Source organism: Chelonus insularis, unplaced genomic scaffold, assembly GCF_013357705.1.
Source record: "Chelonus insularis isolate UGA/USDA-ARS -01 unplaced genomic scaffold, ASM1335770v1 contig_358_pilon, whole genome shotgun sequence".
Lineage (NCBI taxonomy): Eukaryota > Metazoa > Arthropoda > Insecta > Hymenoptera > Braconidae > Chelonus > Chelonus insularis.
The window spans coordinates 845,544-861,247 of record NW_023276522.1 but is presented as its reverse complement, the minus strand read 5'-3'; the positions used below and the strand labels follow the sequence as shown (position 1 = coordinate 861,247).

At 26.8% G+C, this 15,704-nt stretch overlaps 7 protein-coding genes across 12 annotated transcripts; 2 read left to right on the top strand and 5 right to left on the bottom strand.

Moving 5' to 3' along the window:
• Nucleotides 1-392: 392 nt before the first annotated feature.
• On the top strand, nt 393-15,132 carry LOC118066910 (uncharacterized). 6 transcript variants are annotated; one of them, XM_035083334.1, is made up of 5 exons: nt 393-514; nt 13,407-13,593; nt 13,809-14,036; nt 14,129-14,339; nt 14,515-15,132. In XM_035083334.1, the coding sequence occupies exons 2-5, from the start codon at nt 13,527-13,529 to the stop codon at nt 15,047-15,049; spliced, it is 1,041 nt and encodes a 346-aa protein (XP_034939225.1). In that variant the 5' UTR covers nt 393-514; nt 13,407-13,526; the 3' UTR covers nt 15,050-15,132. The 6 variants fall into 6 exon arrangements, with proteins under 6 accessions (XP_034939225.1, XP_034939227.1, XP_034939226.1 ...); XM_035083336.1 differs by having other exon boundaries at nt 459-514; nt 13,428-13,593; XM_035083335.1 differs by lacking the exon at nt 393-514 and adding an exon at nt 12,981-13,255 and having other exon boundaries at nt 13,428-13,593.
• On the bottom strand, nt 1,060-2,235 carry MagR (Iron-sulfur cluster assembly 1 homolog MagR). Its single transcript, XM_035083339.1, has 3 exons — nt 2,052-2,235; nt 1,822-1,875; nt 1,060-1,529 (listed from the first exon to the last, which is right to left on the bottom strand). Exons 1-3 carry the CDS (start codon nt 2,130-2,132, stop codon nt 1,275-1,277), a joined length of 390 nt encoding a protein of 129 aa, XP_034939230.1. The 5' UTR covers nt 2,133-2,235; the 3' UTR covers nt 1,060-1,274.
• Nucleotides 2,159-4,005, top strand: LOC118066911 (probable U3 small nucleolar RNA-associated protein 11). Its single transcript, XM_035083338.1, has 2 exons — nt 2,159-2,441; nt 2,681-4,005. Exon 2 carries the CDS (start codon nt 2,689-2,691, stop codon nt 3,445-3,447), a length of 759 nt encoding a protein of 252 aa, XP_034939229.1. The 5' UTR covers nt 2,159-2,441; nt 2,681-2,688; the 3' UTR covers nt 3,448-4,005.
• On the bottom strand, nt 3,627-5,541 carry LOC118066994 (uncharacterized serine-rich protein C215.13-like). Its single transcript, XM_035083499.1, has 4 exons — nt 5,502-5,541; nt 5,101-5,280; nt 4,944-5,030; nt 3,627-4,864 (listed from the first exon to the last, which is right to left on the bottom strand). Exons 1-4 carry the CDS (start codon nt 5,539-5,541, stop codon nt 3,627-3,629), a joined length of 1,545 nt encoding a protein of 514 aa, XP_034939390.1.
• LOC118066993 (uncharacterized) lies at nt 5,970-6,764 on the bottom strand. Its single transcript, XM_035083498.1, has 2 exons — nt 6,366-6,764; nt 5,970-6,143 (listed from the first exon to the last, which is right to left on the bottom strand). The coding sequence occupies exons 1-2, from the start codon at nt 6,762-6,764 to the stop codon at nt 5,976-5,978; spliced, it is 567 nt and encodes a 188-aa protein (XP_034939389.1). The 3' UTR covers nt 5,970-5,975.
• On the bottom strand, nt 7,247-8,434 carry LOC118066992 (uncharacterized). The gene is made up of 3 exons (XM_035083497.1): nt 8,237-8,434; nt 7,701-7,988; nt 7,247-7,629 (listed from the first exon to the last, which is right to left on the bottom strand). Exons 1-3 carry the CDS (start codon nt 8,376-8,378, stop codon nt 7,247-7,249), a joined length of 813 nt encoding a protein of 270 aa, XP_034939388.1. The 5' UTR covers nt 8,379-8,434.
• On the bottom strand, nt 9,074-11,921 carry LOC118066909 (probable ATP-dependent RNA helicase ddx10). Its single transcript, XM_035083330.1, has 5 exons — nt 11,811-11,921; nt 11,276-11,379; nt 10,995-11,183; nt 10,619-10,708; nt 9,074-10,552 (listed from the first exon to the last, which is right to left on the bottom strand). The coding sequence occupies exons 2-5, from the start codon at nt 11,349-11,351 to the stop codon at nt 9,144-9,146; spliced, it is 1,764 nt and encodes a 587-aa protein (XP_034939221.1). The 5' UTR covers nt 11,352-11,379; nt 11,811-11,921; the 3' UTR covers nt 9,074-9,143.
• Nucleotides 15,133-15,704: the final 572 nt, after the last annotated feature.

Here is a 15,704-nt window from a genome sequence, read left to right as displayed (position 1 = left end):
ACATTGCTACGAATATCCATTCTCCCGAAAAACCATCTCTTTACGCAGTTTTGATTATTACAACTATCGGTAATGTAGTTCTTAAGAAGCAAATTGGTATTATCATATGAATATAGAGCCGAGTACAGGCAAAACAAAAAACTTTTTTTTTTAATTTAAAATCAATTATATCTTGGAAACCATTATTTTCCGAAACTAATTTTAACTTTAATATAATTACAGCAATAATTAATACTTGTGTATTTTTTGTGTATATGTATTTTTATGTATGTATGTATTTTTGAACTCGGCAGTTTACTTTTTAATTATCGTTAATTTTAATTTAAATTTACTAACAACTTTATAGAAGCTTATCACAATCGTCTTTGATAATATTTTTATTTCCTTGGGGTCTTCTGATTTCATTACCAATTTGGAGACTCATTAATTCTAGTCTTGCAACACTTTACCTGGGCATACGAACGTGTTGCCAGTTCGCGAAGTCGCTGCTGAACCATCTGGTAGTCGCAATCCGGTAAGAAAACATTTAATTCATCATTGTTTCCACTTTTTCGCCAATATTTACCGCCAATAAATTCAACAACCAATCAATTAACGAATAAAAAGGCGACGGATATGACGCAATTCTGACGCCAATCCGCGAATAAATTTTTTAGAAAAGGAATGTTTTCAATTTCGTTAAAATTAAATTAATTAATGTTTCCTTTTTTTAAAACCATACATGTTAATAATTTGTTACTCTAAATTATCTGTAGACATGACATGGAAGTCAGTGATTAGTATAAAAATTTTAATTTCAATTTTTATATTTATTTTTAGATGTTGAAGAAAGAATAAAAATTCTAGAATCTAAAACAATGGCATTAAAGTGGTTCTGACAATAAAAATTTTTAAATGAAAATATAAATTATAATTTATTCATAAATATTAACATTAAAAAACATTTATTTACATTTATTACAGTTTAACTTTTTTCAGTTGAGCAAAGCAAATGACAAGAAACTATTTAAAAAAATGATAACATTTTGAATAAATAATATAAATATATTTCTATTATTTCAATTATTTAATATCATTCTGTTTTCTAGTTGATATTAATTGACTACAAAAATATATTTTATCAAATAATTAATTACAGTTATATACGATTTATCATTTTAGTAGGTTGATAGAACTATTCACTGGCTTTCTAAGAGTACGTCCATAATTAAATATATATAATAATTAAATTCATTACAATTTGCTAATTTTATAAAGCTGTGTGATTTAAAAAATTATAGAGAAAAAGATTCTCCACATCCACACGTACCTTTTATATTGGGATTATTAAAAACAAATTCAGAACTTAATTTATTTTCTACATAATCCATTTCTGTTCCTAAAAGGGAAAGTTGAGCTTTTTTGTCAATTATTACTCGTACTCCATCTTGAACTACTTCTTCATCTAGTTTTGATTTTTCAGTTGCATAATCTAATGTATAACTTAATCCATTGCATCCTTTTTGACGAACACCAATTTTGAGACCAATCTTTTTTGGAAGAAGGTATTTTAAATTATTATAAGATGTAAAAAGATATAATGTTTTAATGGAATTTTCAAAACGTGAAATAATGGAGTATTGATACAAATTAAAAAATATAATATAAATAAGTATCGATTTATATAATTGAGAATATAATTTTAGTTCAGTAATGCTATTGTGTAAATTTAAACAGCTCCAATGACCCATTAAGATTTATATTTCCCAAACATTAATTTTAATTTCATTTGTTAATTTGTACAATTAAATAATCAATGATAATATTAACATAAATACTTACAGCATCCGTCCTATCTTTTAAAATGTCTTTTATTTTATTTACTGCATTTGGAGTCTAAAAATAAAAATGTTTATGAATTATTGCTAAGATTCATTGTCGTAATATTACGATATGTGAGGTTATACTAGTCAAAACGATTACTTTATTTTTACAGGAAAGATAAAAATTAGTTAAGTGACAAATATGATTGCTTTTAAGCCATTAAATAATTTATTATTAGCCTAACTTACCAATACAAGAGCCGCTCGAGTAGGAATTATCCTTTTACCTTTAAGTGCACGAACAGTTGCAGATGCAATGTGAGACGCCATACTACGTTTAAATTTTTGTCAATATTTTGTATTGCCAAACTAGAAAAAGAGTTATCGCCCCACTACATATAATCTAAATACATATAATCACTATCATATAATTGACTAAATTTGTTATGAATATATATTATCTGTGTACTCCTAACGGAGATGTATTGAACTAATTGGTAGACACGTGAGAACTTGTACGTCTTTCGCATTAGATAGGAGATACTATTTATTGTGGTTTATTTTGATAAATTTAAGAGTAATAACAAACTATTCAACAACAAATAAATGTAAATTGTTTAGTATTGCAATCTTATACAGGTTAGTTTTAGTTTAAGATAAAAATATTTATTAGAGATGATGTAGAGCTTGAGCTAACCTCAATTTCTTAAATATAATAGTATATTTTTTTTTGTAATTTATAAGTTTTTTCAATTAAATTAGCTCAAGTTTTGTACATTGAAAGAGTTTATCTTAATTTAATTAAAGTGAAAATAATTTTTCTTTATTTTTTTGAAAAACAAAAAATTAGATTGTATCTAATAATTAAGTGTTTTTAGAATAAAAAATGTCTTCGTGGAAAAAAGCAGCAAAAACTGGCAAAAAAACTTATAATGAACGACACCAGCCGGATTCTCGAAAACATCTTGGACTTTTAGAGAAAAAAAAAGATTATAAATTAAGAGCTCAAGATTATAATGAAAAACAAGAAATTCTAAAACTTTTAAAAAAAAGGGTTTTAAATAAAAATCCAGATGAATTTTATTTCCATATGATTAATTCAAAAGTAAGAAAAGGAATTCATCGAGAAAAAGACAAGCCTAAGGAGTATACTGAAGAACAAATGAAACTCATGAAAACACAGGATCTCAAGTATATTGGCTTTAAAAGGAATCTTGAATATCGAGCGATTGAAAAAATGCAGAGTCAATTACATGCAATTGATGCAGCAAATAAAACTCCAAACAAACATATTTTTTTTGTTGATGGAAATGAAGAAGAAAAAAATTTTGATGTAGCAAAGAAATTACAAACACATTCAGCATTACTAGAACGAAAAACAAACAGATTACAACTTGATCGATTAAAAGAAATAAAATTGCCAGATATTGATGAAAAAACTCTTGCTAAAATGGAGCAACAAAAACATATGGCGTACACTGAACTTGAAAAGAGAATAAAAAGAGAAAAAGAATTGACATTAGTTCAACAAAAATTAGAAATAAAAAATGCATTAAAAAATAAATCTAAAAAACCGATACTTATAAAGGAAGGAACAAAAGATGCTCCACCTATCTACAAATGGAGTTTTCAAAGAAAAAAATAAATTATAATAATTAATTTAATAATTCTCAATAATTTTTTTTATTTTTATTATAAAGGTAATTATTCTAAAATATGGTATTGTATTATCTTAAAGTAGTTTAAAAAGTATTTTATAAGATAAAAAATGTTAATTGTCTTTTAAAATAATGTAAAAAATGAATACATTTCTATATTTCTGAATTAAACGTTGTGTGATGTAGTAGTATTTTCTAAAAATTCTATTGATGAATTTAATTTTACGGATTGTGTCGTATGATCATCGCTATTCAGATTAGAATCATTCGCGATTGTTGGTGTTGTTGTTAACATAATATCTAATAGTGTTTCAGTAGATTCATCTTTCATCACTTCAGTACCGGAAGAAAATGGTTTGGAAGTTGTTGAGAAACTTGTGTCATTAAAATTTAATTCATCAGAAAATAAATTTGCATAATTATCTGGAAAAATAATAGGAATTATCGAAATTATTGGAGTCAATGTCTTGTTCAAAGTTTCCGCAATTTTTTGAGTGCTCATGGAAATATTGTTGATTGTTGATATATTTTTAGAATTGATTGAACCGTTATTAGCTGTTGTTTTTTCCATTTCAGTGGTATCTTGAGTATTTTCAGTAATTAAGGAAGAATAATTAAAAGGTACAGGAGTACTGAAAATAATTGAAAACTGTTTAGTGGTGGCTAACATATTGGTGGTAGAGTTAGGAAGATTGTGAGAACTTATCGAAAGAGTATTTTCAAAATATGGTGTAAACTTTTTTGAATCCACAGTTGTTGAGGTGGTAATATTAATTGGATAATTTCGGAAATTCGTTTGATTTTTAGAATTCTCTGATGATTTTTTACAAGTCAATGTTGTAGTAGCAGTATATGGAAGATTTCTAGAGCTCATCATTACGCTAGAAGTGGAACTAGTATCAGCTGACATTGTAAGTGGAATATTTGAAGTACTTGTAGATATTGCAAGTGATCCTGGAAAGTTTGACGATGACATAACATTCATCATTGGAGATGTTGATAATGTTTTAAGAATTTCAGGAGTCATTTTTGTTTCACTTATATTCAATTTTGATATATTAATCGCTTCAGGTGTCATTGCTGATAATTGTGATTGGGTTTGTTTTGGTGGTGAAACACTTTGCATTGAAATGGTTTGATTTTCAAGTATACTTAATGGATTTATTACTCCACTTGTTAATCGATTAGGGTTATTGACAAGTAAACTATCAACTTCAGATCCCATTGGGGTAGAGATGCTTACACAGGTATAATTTATTTTCCAGTTTTGATTTTTCGTGGCTATTTCCAGACGAGGACAAGCTGTGATTGATCGAGGGAAGAGATTCAGTTCTAATATATTAAAACATATTATAGAGAATAAACTTTTTGGAATGAATGCACAAATTTTTAATGGTCGATAATCTAAAAAAAAATTTTTTTTAATCAATTTTAATTTCTTTTTTTTTTAATTTTTAATCTAAAAAAATAGTTGAATAATTACTTGTAACAGTCATAGATCTGATGGTATTTCCATCTAGAGTAATGTTCACATTTAATCCTTCTGGGCGATACATTAAATTACCACACACTAGAGCAAAATAATTATTGTTAATTTATGAGACGAATTTATTGAAATGAGAATAACTAAAAATACTTACGTTGTCCTAGAGATTTAGTAAAAAGCAATACAACAGACTCACAACAGCTACAAGACATTTCCATGTCACAATTACAAGATCGTTCATAAATCACATTCGATTTATAGAATAAAAAATGTTTAGTTTCATGAATATAACCATTTTGATTTATTAACTTATCACTTAATAAGTTTTTGATTTCTTTCGTTTGACCCAAACATGAATAAAATTGAAAAAAAATTAGTATGCTCCATAAAATTTTTTCATTATGAGCAATCATTATTCTGATAAATTGTTAAAAATATTAAAAAATAATAATATTTGGAGATAATGATAATATTATATATGCAAATACACTAAAAAAAAAAATAATAATTTGAATAAAGACGTTAGATTCTGACAACAGCTTTATATAAACTGACTGTCATTTACAATTGGTCGTTTTTTCCGCTCGTTGATCATCCGTAGGAAATGTTAATAATAGGACACCTATGATAAAAGCAAAAAATGCTTTCATTTAAGGGAAACTGAAGGTGAAAGTGGTTCAGGAACTGTGAACATAAAAATGTTATTTATTCATAAAAATTTAATATTACACATGACATTATCCTGAAGTGTCATAAAATATATTGATGCTTGGATATTTTGTATTTAAAATTTTGTAATCTTTACAATAAAATTTTAAACTACTTTCACCTATTATTAGGTCAAAAATGAATCTAAAACTATTGTTATTAATTTAGAATATTTACATTTAATAAATTAAAAAAATATACATAATCCGGGAAATGTATATAAAAAAAATAATAATTAAACATTTAATTAATAAAATAATTACTTAAAAGTCTAAACATACCTGTTATTAAATATTATTATTAAAACAATAATTCTTAAAATTAGTAATCATCATCATAATCATCATCGTCATCACCATCATCATCATCATCGTCATTGTCATCATCATAAGTGTCAGGTAAAAATTCAACTTCTCCAAGTCCAGTACCATCTTCTGGTTTGACAAGAGCAACTCCGTTAGCACCAAATCTCAGACAATCAAGACCCATCTAAAAGAAAATCTTTAATGTAAAAATTTGTTTATTGTTCTCATTCATATAATTTAATATATCTTGATAATATTGATAGGTAGTATCTATAAATAAATAATCCAGTACATTAATTCTGAAAAATTTTAAATATTCAAAATTGGATATTGTCTGCAACGAATGTTGCAAAATATTATGAAATTTTGAAAGAAATAGAATACTTAATTATTTTTAATCTCTCACTTTAAGTAGCGTAGTATCACCAAACTTGGCTTCTAAGTTGACGCAGAGATGAATATTTCGACCTTGAAAATAAATGTTATAAAATCTGACACAAGCTCTCACTCCAGGGATCCTTGGTAGGGGAATGCATATAGGTCTTGGATTTTTTCCGGAAATAGTTCGTGTATACATAACTCGACCATTTAATAAGATTTTAGCTGTGAAACTGAACTCATCTGGTTCATAGGTAACTTCTACACAAGCTTTTTGTTTCCAAGTATCATACAAAATTCGAGAACAACAAGAGCACAATCCACCACCACAAACACAAGCACTTGGCTTCACTTCTGTAGTCGAATTATTTAAACTAGTATTATTTGATTGTTTAAACGAACTGCGAAAGTTTATTTGATTAAACATTGGTTCTAAAGTCAAATTTAATTTTTTTTCCAATTCGTTGAAGCATTCAGTTTGGTGGATTAATAAAAAATAAATAAATACAAAATAAACTAGTTGAACATTATTGCCCATAATATTCAATGTTTTTATGGCCAGTTGATAAGTTTGTAAAAATAATTCGTTGATGAATTAAATGAATCTGAAGTGCTTTTAACAACGAACAGCACTCGACTGTTCTGAAAGGCTTAATGACCTCATTTTATGAAGAGAAATTTAGGTTTACCAGCGAAAGATTTTATATGATTATTGAGTGCTTTAATTACATTCTTAATCTTCTTTATTTTAATCATTTTCATTATTTTTCTAATCTTAACAACTGATTGATGGAAATGGAAACCATGAAATTAATTATCTTATAATATACCATTATTTGTTTTATTTAATTCAACAGTTTAACAAAAGAAAATTGGAAAAATAAAAAAGAATTGAAATTTCAGTTAAAATTATTGTTTAAGTGTACCAATATGTATTTCATCAAGAGTTAAATTAGTATAACTACTCGGATAAGAAGTTTCAATATTTTCTGGTTCAAATAAAACTTCATCATAAACTTCTGTAGTTGATAAATTGGAAATATTAAAAGCTGAAAAAATTGGATGTGGTTCAATAAAATTGAGATTTTGAGGTCTATTCCAACTTATTCCATCAGTGCCAATTTGAACACAATCAAAATGAAGAATAAATATTGGTTGCGTTGCTATTCTTGTTTCAAAGTCAATACATATATTTATCTTATAATCAAAAACACTTATACTATGAAGTCGAGCACAAAAATCTATGATAGGAATAAAATATAAAGGTACACAAAGAGGTGGTGGATTTTTACCTAGAATAAAAAATTTTGTTATATTTAACCACATTTGTATAAAAGTAATTATAAAATGATGAAAATTTTACCTGTAACTCTTTGTTTTATGACTTCTTGATCATCAATGTGAATAATAAAATCAACAGCAAATTCTTCAGGTACAATAGTAATATTGGTACAAACTTTTCTATCAAAGTTTAATAAATTTAATCTGATTCCAGCACAACATCCACATGTTAAACCATTGCAATTACATCCATTAAAATTAGATATGAATCGTAGAGGGTATCCTGGTAACTTTTCAGAATCATTGGTTTGAATTTTCAATGATTCAGAATTTTTCAAATTGTAATAGATAGAATTAGTTGGTCTAAAATCTTTAAAAAAAAATTAATTTGATATAATAGTGAGCATATAAAGCATAAATTAAAATAAAATAGTAGCTGATAAAAAACTTAAATTAATCAAAAATATAAAAAATATGTAATTCAAATATATTTAACCCAAAACGTTTTATAAAATTCAAACACTACAAACTAGTTTATGCTACTTTTAATAATTGATTGTTCCGAAATGATAATTCTTATTGACATTATGAATAATCAAATTTTATGTTATAACTTACGTGCGAAGGTTTTGATAGAATCATTTATACAAATGGTTTCAATTGAACAAGAAAATGGAGACACAAATATTAACACAATTAACAACCATAAAAAGATATTATTAACTTTGAAAAAAAACGATGATAAACTCCAAACAGTCATAGCTTAATAAAAAATGATATAAATGTAACAGAATTTTTTACTCTGTGCTGTCAACAGCAGAGTTGACTAGTAAAGAAGGATTAAAATATATTGAAATTAGCACATGTTCAATGCAAAAAAACTTTCTCGAGAAAGTTTAAGTCTGTTCTCGAAGACAGAAATGTTTTTTATATATTTTTTGTATAATATATATAGAAAGTTATTAAATATTTTTCAATAATATCGATAAATGATAATGAAAAATCATTAGAGATAGAAATTTTTATTGAAGACAATAATAAATAAATTATTTATGTAAAAAATTTATTTTGTTCTTTGAAAATTGTTTTGGAAACTCACTAAAAACCAATAAATTTAAAGAAATACTAATGACGTTAGGTCATTAATTTGAATAGATATTAAAATCAACAAGTTGGTTATAAAATTGCAAATGAAATAATCAAATATTATTTTTTAAACACTTTATTATTATAATAATTCAAAGTTCATAATTTATATAAATATAAATATCATTACTTTAAATACATAAAATATAAATTATTATACACATATAAATATTATTCATATACATTTTACAAAGAGGTAGAACACCATAAAAAATGTCAATTTCAATAAAAGACATTGATTAACTATTGTTACAAAATAATAATTGAATCTTAATCAATTTTAATATGGTGGTATTATTATTAGAAAAATCTTATTATTTAATATTAATGATTTCTATAAACATAAAATAAATAAATTGAATTGTAGAAAAAATTTTATTTATTGCAGTCTCAAAATTTTACTTTGTCTTTTTCTACTTTTTCTTTCTTTCAAATTTCGTGATAAAAGATCATCATCATAATCTGAATCTTCATCGTTTGGTTTTTTAGTTGTGCTACGGTTTCGATGAACTTTTTTTGTTTTTCCTTTTCCTTTTTTTTGTTCATCATCATCAGAAATCAAGGCTGAAATTATTTTAACGTCGTCGTCGTCATCATCTTCATCATCATCAACGACAATATCTTCTTCATCTTCATTCTCAATACTGGTATTTTCTTGGTGTTTTTCATCATCATGTTCTTCTTTATCATCATCTTTGTGTTCTTCTAAGTGGGTTTCTTTATTATTATCATCATCATCATCGTTGTCATCTAAACTAGTAGCACTCAAAAAATCATCATCATCGTTGTCATCTAAACTAGTAGCACTCAAAAAATCATCATCATCGTCATCGTTATCATTGTGACTATTTTCTATTTCATTATGTTGAGAATTGGGTTTTACACTTTCAAAAGGCTTACTGATTTCATTTTTTATGGCATTGACACTAGTTGACGTAATACTAGGTTTCTTTTCTTTTATACCAACTTTAATTTCATTAACAGTAAATGGTTTTTTCGATGGCATTATGTATTTAACATCGTTAGACTCTTCAGCAACAACTGAAAAATTTTCAGTGGAACTTGTTCCTATAGCTGCTTCAGTGACTTCAGAATCAGAGAGTGTAGATGTTTCGGTATTTTCATCGTGTAATTTATGTGTTGTTTCTTCTTCTGGTTTATCTAAATTTTCCGAGTTCTCTGAACTTGATGTAACGGTTTCCCCTTTAGAAGGTTTCAACGTTGGAACGATAGAGTGATTTTCTATAGTAGCAGGTAATTCTGTTGTAATTTTGTTGATCATTGGAATAGTGAAGGCTAAAAGAGGGGAAGATGTTGTAGTCTTTTTCTTTGAAGAATCATCATCATCCTCAAAATAATTCAAAATGGCACTAAATCCTAATGTATAGTCGTCATCATCATCATCATCGTCGTCATCATCATCATCATCTTCCGTTTGACTTATCGGTGTTGCTGTATTTTTCGATGGAGTATCATCATCTTCATCGTCATCATCATCATCATCATCCAATCCGAAAATATCATCATCGTCATCGCTTTCATCATTTTCAGCAGGTTTTACTTCAATTTCAGGTGGATATTCTTCCGCTGGACGAAGTTTAATACCATCAGAGCCAAATCTAAAGCAACTGACACGCATAGATGCTTCTAATTCAGAAGCTGATTGCAGTTCCAAACCAAGACATGCTTTAAAGTGATCATCATCCTCGCGTTCGATTGAGTAAATTCGACTACAGAATTTTGAATAACCACCGGGCATTGGAACACAAATGGCTCGTGCTTTTTTACCTAAAATAAATTCATTTAAAATTAAAATTAAAATCTATAATTGGTTTTAAATTTTAAATCTCTTACCATTAATTACAGTACTAGTTAAGATGTTGTCACCAAAGCTCAACTGAACAGCTAAATCATTTCTACCTCTGTATTGCAGAGAAACACATCCTGAAAATTTTCATCTCATATAAAATAATTTTATCTATATAAAAATTTTGTAATCTTAATAAAGATTGAAGAAATTTAGAAACTATCTCTTTTTTTCTACTAAATATAAGAAAGCAATTCAAGATATTCCCGTTAAAGACTAGCGTTTGGAACCGTAATCGAATATAATTAGAAGACAGTCAGTATAGTAGGTAACGGGAATCTACTATGATTCGGTTTTACAGTTATAAAAATTTTGGGGCATATATTTTATTTAATTCATTATAAAATATATAAAATATGTTACCTCGACGATTAGTAGAAACAAGAGAAATGTGAAACTCTCGACAGCAATTGCAAACATTTTGACTGCAAACACAGTACTTATTGACATTTTCGGTTGCTTGTTTCAGAGACATGATACTAATGCCTTGAAAATCTTGCTTATCTTGGCCATACGTTGATCTTATAAGTCGACGATTAATATCATCACGATCTAAGCACATTGAAAATAATTTTCTCATTATTATCAAAAATTATCATTAGATCAAGTATTAAAGACAAATATAATTTATAAAAAATGATTACCTATAATTCTTCCGTAAGCTGCAAATGCTATCAGCAAGCAAATTAGTAACAGTTCGAAGACCGTTGATAACTTCATTGTTTTCAATGAATATTAACAAAGAAATCTGAAAAAAGCAATTTTATGACAAAAACTATAAAAGAGTTGAGTTAGTGTACTGATGTATTCTAAGGATTCTTTGAATTTTTATTTTATCTTTACGATTATAACGAATTGACCTGAATTAAAGTCTAAGTTTAAGTAATTGTCTACCTTAAAAAAATTTCCTTTTTCTAAATGATTGTTACATTTTATAATGATGATTAAAAAAATATTATTATTGTAAAAAATTATGATTTAGATTTAGAATGATTACACGTGTACATTATTTAACTCAATTAAAAAAACAAAACACTATTCTTGAATTAAGTAAAATATGATTCACAATAATATTATCCGATTTTAATAATATTAATGATAATTTATATATGTGAAATTATACTAATTAAAACTATATATTTATATTTATTATAAAAAATGATCTAATTTAATACTTACAACTTTAGAAAAAAAACGAATGAAGAAAAAAAATGAACTAAGAGAGTAACGATTTGATTATCAATCTTCACAGATTTAAAACTCTTTTTCAACTGTTAATCTTACGAAGACCAATGTTCAACTGAAGATGCCGCCAACTCCCCACCCTTTGAGGTTACTTTAAAAGTCGGTCGACCCACCTCCAACAAACTTGACGTAAAAAATTATTAAGCATTCTAATGTACCTCTAGATAAATAACACCTTAAAGTTGTTAAAGCACCTGAGCATAAACTTTGAAAGTCGTTGACACTGAATTTTTTTTATCTAAATTTCACTTGTATGAAATGTTCTGATATAACAATAATATGTTAGTTCACGTGCTGAATTGACAATTACTTATTGTAATTAAATTTTTTATGTGTGAATTTATATATCTAAGTTGATATAATATAGTTTATCCACATTAATATGGAATTCAATAAATTAATCAAATATACAAAGACATAAAAAGATATTAGGAAATATTATCAAAATGAGTAAATAGATGAAGCTTCTTTTATATTAATATATTTGAAAATAGTGATGGAATTTCTTAGCATTTGGAGAGGCACAAACTACCTTTCTCTGGTCAGTGGGTCGAAGAAAGTAGTGGTTAGAAGCGGCTTACCTTGGCTAATGATCGTTAATCTCATACTGGAATCCAATGTCAGGAAAAGTATTGTTATTTTAGGACCGATCAGGTATTAATAGATGTATTTTTATTGAGTTTTTTTTATGACTAATAATTATAAATACAACGTTATCAATTATTTATTTATTCTCAGATTATTAAAATATAATAAAATAACAGTTATTAAAATGAAGCTCATGTAAAAAGTATTCATCAAATAGGAAAAAGTATTAACTTTCAAATGGCGTCATTGTTTTCAATATGCAAATAAGTTTTTATGCACCGTTATATGTAGCCTCGCTTGGATAAATAATATTAATGAAATACCTGATTTAAACTAGTTTTTGTTTAGTTTGATTGATATCTATTGGTATTTTTTAAAAATTAGTTTGTCGTTGAAACTTTAATTTTTAAAAGATACCTAAAGTAATGATAAACAATTGACTGTATCCAGATTCAATATTAAATAATTAAATAATAACAAATATATTATATATGTAAAATAAAGCAAATAAAATAACATAATCCAGGTAGAATAAAGCGGAGAGTGTAAAGACAATAGGTAATTTACGAAGAAAGAGTAATTTAAGAATGGGAATGTATACGTAGGAGTGTTGACTGCAAAGAAGAGAGAATATTGCGTTCATGGTAAGAGGGTCACCCGGTAACCTAAATGAGGTTCTTTGCCCGTATAGTAGTCTCCTATCCCTCGAACTTGTATCCTCATCCAACGACGCACTCCCCCCATCGGTTATCCGCCAATCCAGCCTCAACATTTCGTTTGGACAAACGATTGTAAGTATACGTGAAGAGCATGGCTGATGTTTGACCAGATTTAACGTTGCTCCTTCGCCAGGCAGGATCTCTTGTCATTTTTCTTCTTTCTTTCTTTCTCGTTTTTTCTCTTTTTATTATTTTCTTTCTATTTGACACTTCTGATACATAGTTGTCTCTGGTGAACGTTCAGGAGTGGCGCCGATACTCTTCGATTGTGGTATCTTTTCTCCCGGGAACGTTTGGACTGGACGATCGAGCAGTCGCATAAGAACATCCAGCCACGAGAATAATGGCAGTAAAGTTGTTACTCATCCTTTTGCTTGCAGTTGTTGCTGTCTCGTCTGCTGGAATACTCGGTAAGATTAACATTCTCTTTTAATTAATATTCAACTATTGTTTTCTAAACATAATAATTAGTAGTAATGTCATGCATGCATTCGCAACTTTCGTTATATCTTTTTAATTTTATTTGTTTTTTTAATTTTTTTCTCTTTTATTGTAAAAATTATAAAATTAATAAATATTATTATGATTAGTATTTTATACTGTATTTATCTTGAATGTTTAATAGAAACTTTATTATCATGGGATCTTCATGATACAGAAGCCAGATCATCAGTTTCTCAATCCAAATGCCTCTGCCAAACGTCTGGATGTTTATGTTGCGTTGATTTAAATTTAACATCGACCATTGATCTTGGAGGGCCAGCATGCGTTAACATTAAACAAAAGGAAGAAAATATTTCGTTAAATCTCAATTATGGTGATAATCCAGTGCACAATGCTACAATTAAAATTGGTACATGTTTTCATTCATTTTAATCATTATCATTCAAACATTTGTCATTCATATATTGATTTAATAAATAATCAATATGGATTCTTTTCTAGCTGATGCAGCTAACAAACCAACTTGTATGAATTTACTTGCTGATTTGGCTCAATTATGTGCCAAATTTACATCGATTAAAAACCAAGAACAATCTGGTTATGATGGATGTTTAGTGATTGAACCTGCTTTAATGCGTACACCACAAGCTACCTATGCTATTGGATGTTTTAACTTTCATCAGGGTATAGTTAGACAAATTCAAGGATTCCCGTGAGTAACAGTATTTTTTTTTATAACGATAATAATTTAAATTCAAAAAGTACAAAGTTTACTAATTTTTACTTAAAAAAAAAGCACAATTAAATAAATTTACATATCAAAATATTACAGTAAACTTATTCGAATGTAATGCTTATTTTTTAACAGTTATAATAAATGATTTCAGAGTGGAAAGCTCAACTGAAAATAATGACAGTACTCAAGAAGAAGACGAAGAGGATGAAGAAGATGATGATATGGGTATCAATCCAGGCGAATTACTAGCAGTATTTTCTGCAAGTGCTAAACAAGGCATTGCGCTTTTCTCCAAATGGCTCGACCTCAATCTCAATCCGAAAATGAATGTTTCCAACAGTAATAAGGACACCGTTCCGGTAGCTGCTACACGTCAAGAATCCACCAATTCTTCGTCATTTAGACATGCCCGCAATATGAATGAAAAACAGACTATGTCAGAGGAAAATAATGACGAAAGATTCAAACAAATTTTAAGTGCTCAAGATAATATTTTGAAAACATCTGAAAGAATTGGCCACTCATATAAAGCTCGAACTGATTACGTTTATGTCCAACAACCAATAGACCATGTTATTAACCAAAAAATTATCAATAACAACAGTAATAATCTTCCCATTGTTCCGAAAGAATCACGTAGAGGAGGTAGGGCATATAATATTCATCAACATATAAATGAAGTATGATTTTTAAGAGAACCATAATTATGTAAAATTTGATATTGTGAAAGAAAAAAATACACATTGGAATAAAGATAAATGAGGTCAAATTGTTTTTAATTACATTGATAGTAATAAAAGTTATTTTAATTATTAATAAAGTTACGTGATTTTTTAATAAAAAATATTTCTTATTAAAATGTAATTGAAAAAAAAAATATTTACCAATATCAAAAAATTTATCCCTCTTTATATTCATTCGGTATCATTTATTGTTATTTTTGAATTACCTTATTATTAGTCTTTGTTATTGAATTGTAATAATAAATTATTATTAAAAGTACTATAGATTATACTATCTTTATGTATCTATTTTTTGAATAATAAAACTTTATTAATATTACGCACCATTTTCATTGAATCATAAATTTTAATTCACCATATTTGAGAATACATAGAAAATATCATTTCAGATCATTTTGAATCGTATATTTTCAAAAATTGACAAATTAAATAAAAAATTTTGTTTTTTACTGATAATAAAAATTTTTTATTGTTCATTATAAAATACTTAATTTTTTAATACATTAATATCATGTAATATTAATATTTGTAATATATGTTCCAAATTTTAATTCCTTGATACTATTTCAAAAATATAAAAGACTTTTTATTTGTAAAA

What these genes read in the sequence shown, in the direction of transcription:
- LOC118066910 (XM_035083334.1), top strand. Translation starts at nt 13,527, where the DNA reads ATGGCAGTAAAGTTGTTACTCATCCTTTTGCTTGCAGTTGTTGCTGTC. An exon ending in CAATGCTACAATTAAAATTG is followed by an intron (nt 14,037 to 14,128) that starts GTACATGTTTTC and finishes ATTCTTTTCTAG; the next exon opens with CTGATGCAGCTAACAAACCA. An exon ending in AGACAAATTCAAGGATTCCC is followed by an intron (nt 14,340 to 14,514) that starts GTGAGTAACAGT and finishes AAATGATTTCAG; the next exon opens with AGTGGAAAGCTCAACTGAAA.
- LOC118066911 (XM_035083338.1), top strand. Translation starts at nt 2,689, where the DNA reads ATGTCTTCGTGGAAAAAAGCAGCAAAAACTGGCAAAAAAACTTATAAT.
- LOC118066993 (XM_035083498.1), bottom strand. Translation starts at nt 6,764, where the DNA reads ATGTTTAATCAAATAAACTTTCGCAGTTCGTTTAAACAATCAAATAAT. An exon ending in GTGATACTACGCTACTTAAA is followed by an intron (nt 6,144 to 6,365) that starts GTGAGAGATTAA and finishes ATTTTCTTTTAG; the next exon opens with ATGGGTCTTGATTGTCTGAG.
- LOC118066992 (XM_035083497.1), bottom strand. Translation starts at nt 8,378, where the DNA reads ATGACTGTTTGGAGTTTATCATCGTTTTTTTTCAAAGTTAATAATATC. An exon ending in TTCTATCAAAACCTTCGCAC is followed by an intron (nt 7,989 to 8,236) that starts GTAAGTTATAAC and finishes TTTTTTTTAAAG; the next exon opens with ATTTTAGACCAACTAATTCT. An exon ending in CATAAAACAAAGAGTTACAG is followed by an intron (nt 7,630 to 7,700) that starts GTAAAATTTTCA and finishes TTTTTATTCTAG; the next exon opens with GTAAAAATCCACCACCTCTT.
- LOC118066909 (XM_035083330.1), bottom strand. Translation starts at nt 11,351, where the DNA reads ATGAAGTTATCAACGGTCTTCGAACTGTTACTAATTTGCTTGCTGATA. An exon ending in TGTTTCTACTAATCGTCGAG is followed by an intron (nt 10,709 to 10,994) that starts GTAACATATTTT and finishes GAAAATTTTCAG; the next exon opens with GATGTGTTTCTCTGCAATAC. An exon ending in AACTAGTACTGTAATTAATG is followed by an intron (nt 10,553 to 10,618) that starts GTAAGAGATTTA and finishes AATTTATTTTAG; the next exon opens with GTAAAAAAGCACGAGCCATT.
- MagR (XM_035083339.1), bottom strand. Translation starts at nt 2,132, where the DNA reads ATGGCGTCTCACATTGCATCTGCAACTGTTCGTGCACTTAAAGGTAAA. An exon ending in CTCGAGCGGCTCTTGTATTG is followed by an intron (nt 1,876 to 2,051) that starts GTAAGTTAGGCT and finishes TTTTATTTTTAG; the next exon opens with ACTCCAAATGCAGTAAATAA. An exon ending in TAAAAGATAGGACGGATGCT is followed by an intron (nt 1,530 to 1,821) that starts GTAAGTATTTAT and finishes CTTCCAAAAAAG; the next exon opens with ATTGGTCTCAAAATTGGTGT.
- LOC118066994 (XM_035083499.1), bottom strand. Translation starts at nt 5,541, where the DNA reads ATGATCAACGAGCGGAAAAAACGACCAATTGTAAATGACA. An exon ending in TACTAAATCTCTAGGACAAC is followed by an intron (nt 5,031 to 5,100) that starts GTAAGTATTTTT and finishes ATTTTGCTCTAG; the next exon opens with TGTGTGGTAATTTAATGTAT. An exon ending in CAGATCTATGACTGTTACAA is followed by an intron (nt 4,865 to 4,943) that starts GTAATTATTCAA and finishes ATTTTTTTTTAG; the next exon opens with ATTATCGACCATTAAAAATT.